General features: G+C 37.8%; 1 protein-coding gene across 1 annotated transcript in view; it reads left to right on the plus strand.

The window, feature by feature from the left end:
• The window catches only part of mtt (mangetout), a 160,367-nt gene that overhangs the window by 135,757 nt on the left and 9,193 nt on the right, over positions 1–15,417 (plus strand). Inside the window, exons 12-14 of the mRNA XM_075311324.1 lie at positions 8,450–8,584; positions 14,339–14,501; positions 14,743–14,956. Of these exons, the coding sequence (XP_075167439.1) occupies positions 8,450–8,584; positions 14,339–14,501; positions 14,743–14,956 (512 nt within the window). The remainder of the gene's footprint in view (positions 1–8,449; positions 8,585–14,338; positions 14,502–14,742; positions 14,957–15,417) is intronic.

Below are 15,417 nucleotides of genomic sequence, written 5' to 3' on the forward strand. Positions count from 1 at the left end.
CGAGCGTCCACCTTAGCCAGGACATTTGCTTCTTCATTTCCCATTATTCCACAGGGCCTAGGTACCCAGCACATCAGTTAGAATCCTAGTTTCTCTACGACAGCGGCTGACTACCTTAGATCTAATGTCCGCATTTCACAAGTCTTTTATAGCAGTTTGACTGTCGATGAAGAAGCTGATATCGCTTCTAAATAACGACCTCATCAGGCGGGTATGTTCCTCAAGCTCTACTCCCGCAGATCGGCGGGAGCTTGAACGAAAAACGAAGCCCAGTATCTTGCTTCTTCCCAAAGATCCTAATGCTGGACACTGGCACAGGCACTGGCCAGTAACTTCTGGACTTTTGGTTCACACACAATTTGCAAATGGTGGCCTATTCTTTGTTTCCCAAGTATCTTATGTGGAGTTATAATTCCAACGAAAGGCCTCCATTCCTGCCTGTTCATCGCCATCAGAACTTCGCAATTTCTACGGTTCTTTTTGTTCCATATCAATTTAGTTTGCTCCCAGTCATCCGAAGGAGCGCAACGGCTTCGCCATAGTTCATCATATGTGACACGAATCCTGTAAGGATATGAAGACAGTGAAGGTAAAAACGTTCACAAGGACAATTACTCGTTCCATGAGCGTCCACCTTAGCCAGCACATTTGCTTCTTCATTTCCCATTATTCCACAGGGCCCAGGTACCCAGCACAGAGTTACCTTATGCAAATCAGTTAGAATCCTAGTTTCTCTACGACACCGGGTGACTACCCTAGATCTAATGTCCCCATTGCACAAGGCTTTTATAGCAGTTTGACTGTCGATGAAGAAGCTGATATCGCTTCTAAATAACGGTCTCATCAATAGAGACTTTGTGATAGCAGACATTTCTGCCTGAAATCTCTATCTAACGTATCTACGACTCTCAGATTCCTAGATCACTGCAATAAATCCTTCCTCCATTTTAGATCCATCTGTATACACATTCAGAGTTCCGAAAGGTATTCTACCACTCTTCCATCGTAGATTTAGTATGGGAGTATACGGGTAATTGGACTGTAGGTGCTGTACGGTCATAGGGACTATAACGTTCCAGGGACGGCACAAGGACTTAAAGGATGGACAGACGGATATGAATGGGCTGTAGGTGCAATGCAGCTATGGGGACAAGAATGTCACCTGGGTTGGCACTGGACTTTGGTATAGGAGAATGACACGACGGACAATTAGCCATGATTACAAGTATGTATATCATGGTTGACGGACACATGATAGGGCGTTCCGATCATATGTCACATGATTGTACTACAACTCAGGGTAAATGGGTACGGGAGACGTACGAGACGGTCTGACTGGACGGAATATGCCATGGGGTGGTTTAGGAGGGGAGGGGTGGGATATAGGACACGGGGATTTTCATTCAATAGTGTGATTCTTGACTGCGGAGTGGGCCACTGTCCTGGATAATGGTGTAGTGGTCTAGGGACACAGTTTGTGTTCCGTTACCGAGCAGTATAAACTGGACCGTTAGGAGATGTAATAGAAGTTGTTTTTGGACTTCTATAGTAGGTTTCCATTAATGTCCGCATATAAGTGTAGGGGACAAGGCTGGGGTTTAATTACTGTGACTAGTAGGGTGGGTATAGGACTTTGGGACTGGAGGGATGTCTGAAGCGGACTGGATGGGTGGGCATGTGTCCGACATTGACTTACGGATGTGGGAATCGGGGGATTCCACAACGTGGTTTTTTGTTGTGTTTGAGTCCTCTGAGTCCAATGTCTGGGTAATAGGTATATCGGTTGGAGGGGTCTAAGGATTCCACAGAAGGGTTGTGTTGAGTCCTTGGAGTCCAACATCTGTTTTATTTAGTTATATTTTATTCATTATTCGTATTATAATAACAATTTTATTATAGTTATTTGGTATTTGTATTATAATAATAATATAACTACGGTGAAGCCAACGTTCGCAAGGCCCTTTTTCGCGCCACGAATGCTGTCTTTCGCCAGCATATCGACTTCTTTATTCCACAGTGTCCAGGTACCCAGCACAGAATTCCATTATGCAGTTAGAAACCTGGTTTCTCTACGACCGCGGCTGACTACCTTAGACCTAATGTCCACATATCTCAAAGTTTTTATAGCAGTTGGACTGTCGATGATGAAGCTGGTATCACTTCTGTAATATCATAAGATTATATTCCAATGGACTTGATACTTTGAAAGCCAAATTGTTCTCCTTTACTAATTCTCAGTGAGCCACAGTGGTCCAATGGTTAGCAATGCCCGTTTTGCATACATAGGGTTGTGGGTTCGACCCCAGTTTCGAAGTTTTCGGTGGTAGGTTAGGTGGTAGGTTATCACCTCTCAATAATACTGGTGCCATTTCTGAGTGGTTTTAAGCTTCTCTAAGTAGTTTCACAGCAATATGGAGTGCCATTCGAACTCGGGTATAAAAAAGTAGGTCCAGTGAGCTAATCATAGGATCGGACAGCACTCAGTGATAAGAGAGAAGTTCACCACTATGGTATCGCAATGGACTGAATAGTGAAATATCAGACGGCCGTTATACCTAACCTTCTAATTCTCTTGAAAATTAAACGAATTGAAAATTGAATACCAGCAAAAGAAGACCACAGAATAGCCACATTTCCTAGAGTTGGACAACCAAGGTTAGTTTTTTATAATTTCTGACATATTATTAATAGCTTAATAAAACTCCCATTATTTACATTCTGGCAGATGATATATCGCTGCACTATGGTCACATTGTAACGTTAGTATTCTGGCATATAAAAATTTCAAACAAATTCTATGGAATTGTTTTCTGCAAACTTTTAATGCTCATTTATCAGTACACACAAAATAGGAGAATTTCGAAACTTGTTTTTCCTATGGAAGGGGGCAGAGCTTCAACAAACGAATACTTTCCTTTGAGCTTAATGGAAACAAAATATTTTTCTTTTTGATGGGAATTCCATTGTGTATGTTTGCCCAAAGCCCCTATGTTACAAACATTTGTTGGATCAAACATATGCAAAAATCCAACTTACTATTGTATTACAATTTTTGTGGAGAGGCAAATAGAATGTTGCACCGTTGTTGTATATGTAAATGCAAGTTTGAGTTTTCGTTATTGCACAAAAAACTCGAAATATGACCAGAACAAAATTTTGGGAAATAAAAAAATTCTAAATAGCCATAAACTGTATACTCTTGGGATTTTTTTGCTATTCTCCTTTATGACATTTTCAAATTACATGCGGTTATGAGATTAGTGTTACAATCAATGGATTTCATATAGGACTTTTTCACGGAAAACAATTTTTATTGAGAGTATGCCGAAGAATTATTACAATATTATGTGACACTTCAGGATAGCCATATAAACGGATATTCATATGAACGATAGGATAGGAGGGACGGAAGGTTAGACAGGTGAATAGTTAATGGACAGATGGATGGACAAATAAACGGACTATCCCCAAACCGGGAACCAAGAGCAAATAGCTGAGCCGCGGGATCATCCTAATATTCTCCCCCTAAATCCAATATTTACATGAACTCCAGACGACGAACGAATTAACCAGATGGATGGGCGGACCACAATAGAAACGGACTAAGTGTCGTTAGACGAGCTGCAATTGAGATGGAGAAAAGGATAGGAGATGGTTGGACGGACGGACGAACGGACAAAATTACACTTCTCGTTTGGTTTATCTGAGCCGTCGGTATTGACGGTTGGAAAATCATTCATGGGGAAATATTTTGATATGAACATTTGTTGAAAGGTCTCGAGGGTGGTGGGTTCGATTCCTGCTTCGACCGAGTACCAAAAAGTTTTTCAGCGGTGGATTATCCCACCTTAATAATGCTGGTGACATTTCTGAGGGTTTCAAAACTTCTCTAAGTGGTTTCACTGCAATGTGGAACGCCGTTCGGACTCGGCTATAAAAAGGAGGTCCCTTGTCATTGAGCTTAACATGGAATCGGGCAGCACTCAGTGATAATAGAGAAGTTCACCAATGTGGTATCACAATGGACTGAATAGTCTAAGTGAGCCTGATACATCGGGCTGCCACCTAACCTTCTATAGGGGCAGTGCTCAGGAAAATTCTACAGTTTTTTTGCAATATTGAATGTTCTGTATGGGCATGTAGGTGGAAACTTATAAAAGGATAACCATATAGACGGAAGAAAGGGATTAACGGATAATGGACACATGGATGGACGATCAGACGGAAAGATGGTGCTCGAGTATCCCGATATCGGTAGCCAATATTGATGACAAGCGAAAATAGCTGAGCCGAGGCGTCATGCTAATATTCTCTCCCTAAATGCAATATTTGCATGAACTGCACTGCGCTTTAATAAACAGACAGAAGTGACAATCGGGCTTCCAAATGGATGGACGGACCGCCAAAGGAGCGGACTAAGTGCCAAAGTTCTCAAACGAGAACTGCAATACTGTCCTTTCGTCGTCAACGTCCCCTTTGGATGGAGCAATGGATAGGAGACGGTGACGACAGAAGGACAGTATTGCAGTTCTTGTTTGATTTATTTGAGCCACCATAATTGGCATCGGTGTCTTAAAGCTTCAAAGGGACGACCTGTTCTGTTCTCGTTTGATTTGTTTGAGCCACCATAATTGGCATCGGTGTTGATGTATGGAAAATAGGAAAGGGTATTAGTTTCAATGGGACGAGCTGCGGTTTGGATAGAGAAATGAATTGGAGACGGCGACGACGGACGGACAGTATTGCAGTTCTCGTTTGATTTATTTGAGCCACCATAATTGGCATCGGTGTCTCAAAGTTTCAAAGGGACGAGCTGCGGTTTGGATGGAGAAAGGGATAGGAGACTGCTTGACCCACCGACAGTTCGGTAGTAATGCATTGAAATGGCGTCGGTATTGATGCATGGAAAATATGAAACGGAATACGTGTCAAAGGGATAGGAGACTGCTTGACCCACCGACAATTCGGTATTAATGCATGGAAATGGCGTCGGTATTGATGCATGGAAAATATGAAACGGAATACGTGTCAAAGAGATAAGCTGCGGTTTGGACGGAGAATGGTATAGGAAACGGCTTGACGGACAGACAGTATTGCAGTTCTCGCTGGTATTAGGTTTAAGTGGCAGCCCGATTTATTTTCAGCCTCACTTAAACTATTCAGTCCATTGTGATATCTAGGCGGTATTGATGGATGGGGAATAGGAAACGGGATATAGAACGAACTCCGGTTTTGATGGAGAAAGCGATAGGAGACGACTGGAGGGACAGAAAGTATTGCAGTTTTCTTCTGGCTTATGTGACCCTACATAATTGCCGTCCGTATTAAAAATAGGAAACGGAATAAGACAAGCTGCGGTCTGGATGGAGAAAGGGATGGCTTGACGGACCGACACAACATATTGTAGTCGATATTGACGCAAGGAAAATAGTTTTGGGGGAATATTTTGAAATGAAAATTCGTTGATGAGTCTCGGCGGTTGTTTTCTCTGCCTCTATCCTACTCAGAAAGATTGATAAAGAGTTGATCGTATGGACCCCAGATGGATGGACGCGCCGCTAGAGAAATGGAGCTTTTCGATCACTGCGAGAAAGAAGGTGAAAGCATCTAACATAGAGGACACTGATCTCCGAATCAAGTATCAGTGGGCTAGAATATGATATTTTTCAAGCCACAAAGATTACATTGTGTGTCTGCGTCACTTCGGGGTAACCTATAGACGGACATTCATATCAACGAATGGTAGAATGGACGGAAAGTAATACGGGTGAACGGTTAATAGACAAATGGTTGGTTGAATGGGCGAACAGATGGAAAGATGGGTCGAGTATTCCCATACCGAGATCTAATATTACTGATCAGCGAAAACGAAAGCTCAAGAGTGTTGTCTTAATAGTCTCCCCCCGAAATACAGAATTTGCATGAACTACGGATGCTTTAATAAAGAGACATGTTGACAAATGAGTATCCAGATGGATGGGCGGATGGCGAGGGACAGTATTTTATAATTGTCATCGGTATTGACGGAAGTTTAAATAGTCTTTGGGGCAATATTTTGAAATGAAAATTCTTTAACGGGACCCGGTAGTTTCTTTTTTTCTGCAGGTTAGGATACGGTATTTTTCAAAACCCCAGAAGCTCAGAGGGCAAACCCCAAAAGACCCTGCACCTATGGCGAATTATTTCTGCAGACAATTTTTCGAAGAGACTCCAAAAACAAGAAACAATGTCCATATAGGAAATGGCTTCTACAGAGAACTTGTCGAGCAGATCCAAATTGTGAAAGTGAGCCTTTCGTACCTTCGGACAGCTCCCCTCCCCAGCAGCCCACAACTTTAGTTCACTTAAAGCGGTTTCACCAATACCCCGTTGACAATATCAGGCCCACTTGGAGAAAGAATCTTCAGAGATATCTAAACGAGAACATGCAAAAGATGAATTCTGTCGTATCGGATTCTCTGCATTCGAACTTAGGTATGGGGCCATCAATATTGGGACGAACTTGAGAGACATACCGAGCCTCGTCATGGAGATCGATATAACGAGGAAGGTGGTGCAAGCATCTGAATGACTCTGATATCGGATCTAATTAAATTTAGGGTACAATTCGGAATTTCTCAAACACTCGTTTGGACGGCAGGCATTTGTTAAAGTTTCAAAACTTCTCTAAGTGGTTTCACTTGGATCACCGTTCTGACTGGACTATGAACAGGAATTCCTTTGTCATTGAGCTAAACTTAATAACAGACTGACAATAGAATGAATACGAGTAGTTTTAGTGAACCTAAAATAATGGGCTACCACTATACCTAACGGACATGTTGTCTTGGGCAATGAATACAACGTCAACCAGAGCCTTGGAGACGTTACTGGACTTAAGACCTATAGAATTTAAAAACAAAAAACGCGTAGCCCCCATGGGTGCGATGTTATGTTGGGAGAATGCACGGACACCCAAAACATGACGAGACATCAAATGATTATAGAGGAAACAGTGGGTGAAATGGCTGATGCCGTAACAATTATGATCGTATACCTGAGGTGGCCCTATCTGCCGAGCGTGACATTCTGACCGCAGAATCGTAGCCTAGAAGAGGTACTAGAGGGAAATAAATGCTACACCGATTCATCGATGGTTGGGATGTCTGGTGTGGACGTTATATGTGGATAGCCCATACAACGATTTCGGACCTCAGCACAATCCTGCAGGTAGAAGTGCGTGCCATAACAGAATGTGTTAAATGGCTCGGAAATAACACGAGACCACATTTATAGACATTACGGTGCGATTGCGAACCGTATGGGAATTCAAAAACATGATGATGGAATACTCTGAATACGGCAGGATCCGCATCATATGGGTGCCGGAACTGTGCTGGAATAAGAGGAAACGTAAAGAGCAAATGAACTGGTGATAAGTGCTACGACACATAGGGAAGTAAAATTAGAGAACACAAACCCCATAGAGACATTGAGGGCGTTGTGGACTAATGCAACTGTCGGAAGAGCGACTAAAATACTATGGGGTAATCGAGATAAGAAACAGTCTGGAAAACTATTCAAGGAGAGTGGGACGATAGTCAGGAGAACCCAGCACTTAAAATTGAGAGCGCATATGTACCGCATGGGAGCAGCAGAGAATGATGAATGTGTGGCATGTTTTGAGGAAGATGAGATCATGCAACACTATCTTTGTTACTGCCCTGGCTTTACTAGGCAAAGAGTTACCACATATCTAACCTAACCAACCACATATCTGTGAAGAGGTGATTCGGGGCCTGGCCCAACTTTTAAACAGAGACTGGGAACAAATTAGGGAATTCATAAGAGACAGAGATCTTGGAATAAAAGAAGTATACAAGGGAAAGAAGAAGTTAGAGAAGTTAGTACTCGGCACAGCAAGCCGAATACTGGCTTAGGTATATGTCAGCCTATATGAGACAGGGTAGCCTGAATCCTCTCTTCAACCCAACCTAAAATAACCTAGGCTGTATCACCAACAACATAGGCAGATTAATGCAGAATGAATGAAAGACGGATAAACTGTATGAATGATAAACATATGGGTGAGGAATATTAACGGACGTCCAGATGTGTGGTCGGACCAATAATAAACCTTTGGATGATCGAATGGTACCGTACAAGAACAGACGTGCGAACAATTGGAGTATTTTCGGATTTAAACAAATTTCCACTTATAAACAAATATATTCTTATAAATCAATATTTACATATAAGACTCTCTGAGATGGTAAAATATGTTCAGTGACTCTGAAATCTTAATCTGTGTGAAGAGGTGGACAATCAGATATTTCCTAAAATATCATCATATAATAAATTTCTTCTAATATTTTCTTGTTTCTATCTGTTTTTTTCCATGCTTTCCATGAAATGAAAATAATCATTAAAATTGCATCCAACATTCCATTGTAACTATGCAACCCATCAGACATAACGATACACCCATTGTTCGAGCATCCGGTAGAGAATTGAGCTACATTCTATTGGCAGGCATTCTAATGTGTTACGCGGTCACATTTGCTCTTGTCCTGAAGCCCACTAATGTGGTGTGTGCTATACAAAGGTAAGTGTACTTTGATGATTTTAGAGGATTACGAGGTTTTCGTGTCAATGCCATTGGCCATTGCATACCATTGCAGGCTAAGGTGGAAGAGTCATGCGCCACTATTGTGGTAACTATGATATAGCAGATCCCCAAAATGGTAATTGTGGAAAATAGCTTGCTTGTGGCACGTAATTTCTGGCATTTCAGTTTGGTGGCTGGGATGTTTGAAACTCTTTCCTTAAAATTCGTTATTAAAAAAAGAGGGGGGGGGGGTGGGATTCAAAGTTTTGGTAAGTAGAAATTAAACAGATATAGAGTCGGGAGGGAATGAATATGAGATACTATCAAACTATCAACATATATCAATGTCCTTGAGACAGTTGGTTCACGAAAGACTTCAAAACTCCTACCTTATAGAAGAATTTCCTAGAATAAACCAAATTAACCATCATGGTGGTCGAAGGACTTTGTACAAAAATTATGATGAAATCTTGCAGGAAGCTATTTAACGCAGCGATGTCGATTAGAGATCGTTGAATCGGAACAGCAACAAGAACAATCTGAGGGCATATGGAGGGTGAAGGTCTAAGGATTTTGTACAAAAATTATGAAGAAATCCTGCAGGAATCTATTTAACACAGCGATGTCGATTAGAGATCGATGAATCAGAACAGCAACAAGAACAATCTGACGACATATGGAGGGGGAAGGAATGAGAAGGACTCATCACCTCCCTTGGACTGTTTTAAGTAGCAGTATAGAAAACACATCCGGAGGCTAAGGAAAATTTTAGCACTCAGGTTTAGCACTCATACCGCTCAGGACTCATATGAATACTGAACATAAATGATATTATCCAGTATCCAAAAGTGAACTTTAAATAATATTGAATCAAATAACTTCCCCGGATCTGATACAATTACTACAGCGGAATCCAAGCTAAATTGAACCCCAGTTGTCGGTAAAGCTGTAATAATAATTAAAGTAGAGGGGATGCATAATATCAGTTAACTGGTTACTCCCTCCTCTTCTTAAGACTTTGGAGGGTCTGAAAGATCACATGCTTCAGACAGAATTATTCCTATTCGCCACAAGGACCAAAATTGCCAAATATAACGAACGGAGTTTTTTTAGCCAAAACGATGCAAGTGTCTTATAAAATAAAGTACTTGGGAGTAGCATTCGAAAGGAAACTGAATTGGAAGGGCCAAATCAAAGAGAGGAATGAGAAAGTCTACAGATGTTGGGCTCTACAGAAATAAAATTTTGACAAAGTTTTCTACAGAATTAAAATTTTGACAAAGTTTTCCATGGAAATAAAATATTGACAAAATTTTCTATAGAAATAAAATTTTGACCAAATTTTCTATAGAAATAAAATTTTGACTAAATTTTCTATAGAAATAAAATGTTGACATAATTTTCTATAGAAAAAAAATTTTGACAAAATTTTCTATAGAAATAAAATGTTTACAAAATTTTCTATAGAAATAAAATTTTGACTAAATTTTCTATAGAAATAAAATGTTGACATAATTTTCTATAGAAAAAAAATTTTGACAAAATTTTCTATAGAAATAAAATGTTGACAAAATTTTCTATAGAAAAAAAATTTTGACAAAATTCTCTATAGAAAAAAAAAATTTGACAAAAATTTCTATAGAAATAAAATTTTGACAACATTTGCTATAGAAATAAAATTTTGACAACATTTTCTATGAAAATAAAATTTTGACAAAATTTTCTATAGAAATAAAATTTTGACAAAATTTTCTATAGAAATAAAATTTTGACAAAATTTTCTATAGAAATAAAATTTTGACACAATTTTCTATAGAAATAAAATTTTGACAACATTTTCTATAGAAATAAAATTTTGACAACATTTTCTATAGAAATAAAAATTTGAAAAAATTTTCTATAGAAATAAAATGTTGACAAAATTTTCTATAGAAATAAAATTTTGACAAAATATTCTATAGAAATAAAATTTTGACAAAATTTTCTATAGAAATAAAATTTTGACAAATTTTTCTATAGAAATAAAATTTTAACAAAATTTTCTATAGAAATAAAATTTTGACAAAACTTTCTATAAAAATAAAATTTTGACAAAATTTTCTATAGAAATAAAATTTTGACAAAACTTTCTATAAAAATAAAATTTTGACAAAATTTTCTATAGAAATAAAATTTGGAAAAATTTTCTACAGAATTAAAATTTTGTCAAAATTTTCTATAGAAATAACATTTTAACAAAATTTTCTATAGAAAAAAAAATTTGACAAAATTTTCTATAGAAATAAAATTTTGACAAAATTTTCAATGGAAATAAAATTTTGACAAAATTTTCTATAGAAATAAAATTTCGATAACATTTTCTATAGAAATAATATTTTGACAAAATTTTCTATAGAAATAACATTTTGAAAAACTTTCTAAAGAAATAAAATTTTGACAATATTTTCAATAGAAATAAAATTTTGACAAAATTTTCTATAGAAATAACATTTTGACAAAATTTTCTATAGAAATAAAATTTTGACAAAATTTTCTATAGAAATAAAATTTTGACAAAATTTTCTATAGAAATAAAATTTTGACAAAATTTTCTATAGAAATAAAATTTTGACAAATTTTTCTATAAAAATAAAATTTTGAGAAAATGTTCTATAGAAATAAAATTTTGACAAATTTTCTATAGAAATAAAATATTGACAAAATTTTCTATAGAAATAAAATTTTGACAAATTTTCTATAGAAATAAAATATTGACAAAATGTTCTATAGAAATAAAATTTTGACAAAATTTTCTATAGAAATAAAAATTTGACAAAATTTTCTATAGAAATAAAATTTTGACAAAACTTTCTATAGAAATAAAATTTTGACAAAATTTTCTATAGAAATAGCATTTTGACAAAACTTTCTATAGAAATAACATTTTGACAAAATTTTCTATAGAAATAAAATTTTGACAAAACTTTCTATAAAAATAAAATTTTGACCAAATGTTCTATAGAAATAAAATTTTTACAAAATTTTCAATAGAAATAAAATTTTGACAAAATTTTCGATAGAAATACATTTTCTAAAGGAATTTGATTCAAAGCTTCAAATTTCTCAAATATTGGTAGTTTTTGCCCGAGTGGCAACCGTGGTACAGATACCAGAGAGAAAAAACTGCTAAGCCGAGATATCAAAAAAAGGTGAGAGGACGGGACTGGGAATATATATGGAGGACTCATATATCTAAACCTTATTCCGATTACAGGAATAAAATGTCTCGAAAATAACACAAGGCCACAAAACGTGTACATGTCCACAGATTACAGGAGGATAATGAAGGTAATAACAGACTTCACGGTTTTACAGTGAACCGTATTAGAATGCACACTTATCATCAACGAATACTCGGAATACAGCAAGGTCAGCACGATGATATGGGTCACGGGACATACCGCTACATGATGAAATGTAAAGTTAATTGAACTTATCGCCAGTTAGGACAAACGGGGAAGTGAACTCAGAGAACGCAAAGCCCATAGTGGCATCGCAGTCTGAATGGACATGGGAGACACATAAAACGATGTGGACCAGTGCTACGGTCGATAAGACGACGAAAATTCTATGTCATGACCCAGATAGGGAAAACGACTTGAGAACTACTCAAGGAGTGTAGGACGACAGTCAGTATGGTCATGGGAATAGTGACCGGTTATCCTAGAATTGAGAGCACATCTGTACCGAATAGGAGCAGCAGAGGATGATGCATATACGACGTGGTTTGAACATGATGTGACCTTGGAACACTATCTTTGGCACTGCCCTTCCTTTATTATACAAAGAATTAACCATATCGGTGAAGATGTGATTCGGAACCTGGCCCAGCTGAGAAAAAGAAACTGAAAACAGTTAAGAGAATTCTATTATAAACACAGAGTTCTTGGATTAAACGAAGGGTACAATGGAAAGAAGAAGTGAGAGAGCACAACAAACCGAATACCGACATGAGACAGGGCCATCTTTTCGAGTTAACCTAGCTTCACCTAACCTAGGCTCTATTACCAACAATCTATGGACGTACAGATGGAAGACCGATAATAGATTTATGCAGAATGGATGAAGCACGTATGGATGGAAGGAAATATAAGCATATGGATGTGGAACATTTGCGAACGGGCAAATGGGTGCTCGGACTAACGGCAGAATGGAACTTTAGTTGACCGAACGATCCCATACAAGAACAGACGTACGAAGAGTCGAAAACAAGTATATACGGCCGTAAGTTCGGCCAGGCCGAATCTTATGTACCCTCCACCATGGATTGCGTAGAAACTTCTACGAAAGACTGTCATCCACAAATTTCAACTAACTCCGATGAAATTTGCTCCTCCAAAACCAAATCTCGGGATCGGTTTATATAGGGGGTTATACATGATTATGGACTGATATGAACCAATTCCTGCATGGTTGTTGGATACCATATACTAACATCACGTACCAAATTTCAACCGAATGGGAAGAATTTTGCTCTTCCAAGGAGCTCCGGAGGTCAAATCTGGGGATCGGTTTATATGGGGCCTATATATAATTATTGACCGATATCGACCAATTTTTGCATGGGTGTTTGAGGCCATATATTAACATCACGTACCAAATTTCAACTGAATCAGATGAATTTTGGTCTTCCAAGAGGCTCCGGAGGTCAAATCTGGTGATCGGTTTATATGGGGGCTATATATAATTATGGACCGATATGGACCAATTTTTGCATGGTCATTAGAGACCACATACTAACACCATGTACCAAATTTCAGCCGGATCGGATAAAATAGGCTTCTCTTAGGGGCTCCGCAAGCCAAATCTGGTGATCGGTTTATATGGGGGCTATATATAATTATTGACCGATATGGACCAATTTTTGCATAGTTGTTAGAGATCATATGCTGACACCATGTACCAAATTTCAGCCGGAGCGGATGAAATTTGCTTCTCTTAGGGGCTCCGCAAGCCAAATCGGGGGATCGGTTTATATGGAGGCTATATATAATTATGGACCGATGTGAACCAATTTTTGCATGGTTGTTAGAGACCATATTCTAACACCATGTACCAAATTTCAGCCGGATCGGATCAAATTTGCTTCTCTTAGAGCAATCGCAAGCCAAATTTGGGGGTCCGTTTATATGGGGGCTTTACGTAAAAGTGGACCGATATGGCCCATTTGCAATACCATCCGACCTACATCAATAAAAACCACTTTTGCCAAGTTTCAAGTCGATAGCTTGTTTCGTTCGGAAGTTAGCGTGATTTCAACAGACGGACCGACGGACGGACATGCTCAGATCGACTCAGAATTTCACCACGACCCAGAATATATGTACTTTATGGGGTCTTAGAGCAATATTTCGATGTGTTACAAACGGAATGACAAAGTTAATATACCCCCCATCCTATGGTGGAGGGTATAAAAATAATTCCAGTTACAGGAAAAACTATTTTTTCGCTTATGAATTAAACATTGTCAAAATATATCCAAGAATTTCTAGTATTTCTTGTATTTAAGCACAGAATACTCGAATGAAAAAACTATCATTCGTAAATCCCAGAAGTTTACAAAAAAATTTATCCCTAATTCGTCTTTCGTTTTTGAATTATTTTTTTTATTAAATGACAACTTTTCAATGCTTTTTTCCACTACATAAAAAACATATTTCATGTTAAATAAAATTTCTTTATCCTCTCTGTTTTTTCCCCTCTATTTTTCAGATTTGCTGTAGGATTTTGTTTCACCGTAGTCTATGCAGCCTTGCTGACAAAAACCAATCGTATAGCTCGTATCTTTAAAGCTGGCAAGCAATCAGCTAAACGACCCTCGTTTATTAGTCCTAAATCACAATTGGTTATTTGCTCATTTCTAATATCCTTACAGGTAAGATTTATTACCCAGTTGGCATATCACTACTTCAAATACAGCCACATATATACGCATGAATGATTTTTGTGTAAAAGCTAGACATGGATGTTTAAAGAAAAAATAGATTTATAATTAAATATAAAATTTTTGTTAAAGAAAAAAGCAACAATAACTACCTATCGCAATAATCACCTATCGCTCTCTAATATCATTTCCGTTTCCTTTTTGTTCACATTTTTTTACCACGTACTCACAGATATTAATAAATGGTGTCTGGATGCTGATAGCTCCTTCACATGCCATGCACCATCATCCGACACGCGAGGATAACTTACTGGTATGTGACTCTTACATTGATGCTTCCTACGTTATCGCATTTTTCTATCCAATTGTGCTGATTGTGGTTTGTACGGTGTATGCGGTCCTTACACGAAAAATACCGGAAGCTTTTAATGAATCCAAGCATATAGGTGAGTAAGAGTTTTTCATCTTTTGTCGGGGGGTTTGTACTGAATATTGGGCGAATTTAAGTCCTTTAAAATATACATAAAAAATTAATCACGAAACCGCAAAGCAAACATGATAAGCGAATACCAAACATACAAGAAATTAAGATAGTATGTGAACAGTTAAATTTCGGTTGGAAGTCACGTAACAAAGAATTGGTTATGCTGGACCAAGTCATTACTATATTTTGCTCTTCCAAGAGAGTTCGCAAGACAATTCTAGGGGTCGGTTTATATAGAGGCTATACCTAAAAGTGGTCCGATATGACCCATTTGTAATACCGGCCCATTTGTAATAATTTGTTTCGTTCGGAAGTTTGCGTGATTTTGCACAGACGGTCGGACATCGCTAGATCGACTCAGAATTTTACCAGGACCCAGAATGTATATAATTTATGGGGTCTGAGACCAAAATTTCTATATGT

Source organism: Haematobia irritans, chromosome 5, assembly GCF_050003625.1.
Source record: "Haematobia irritans isolate KBUSLIRL chromosome 5, ASM5000362v1, whole genome shotgun sequence".
Taxonomy (NCBI): domain Eukaryota; kingdom Metazoa; phylum Arthropoda; class Insecta; order Diptera; family Muscidae; genus Haematobia; species Haematobia irritans.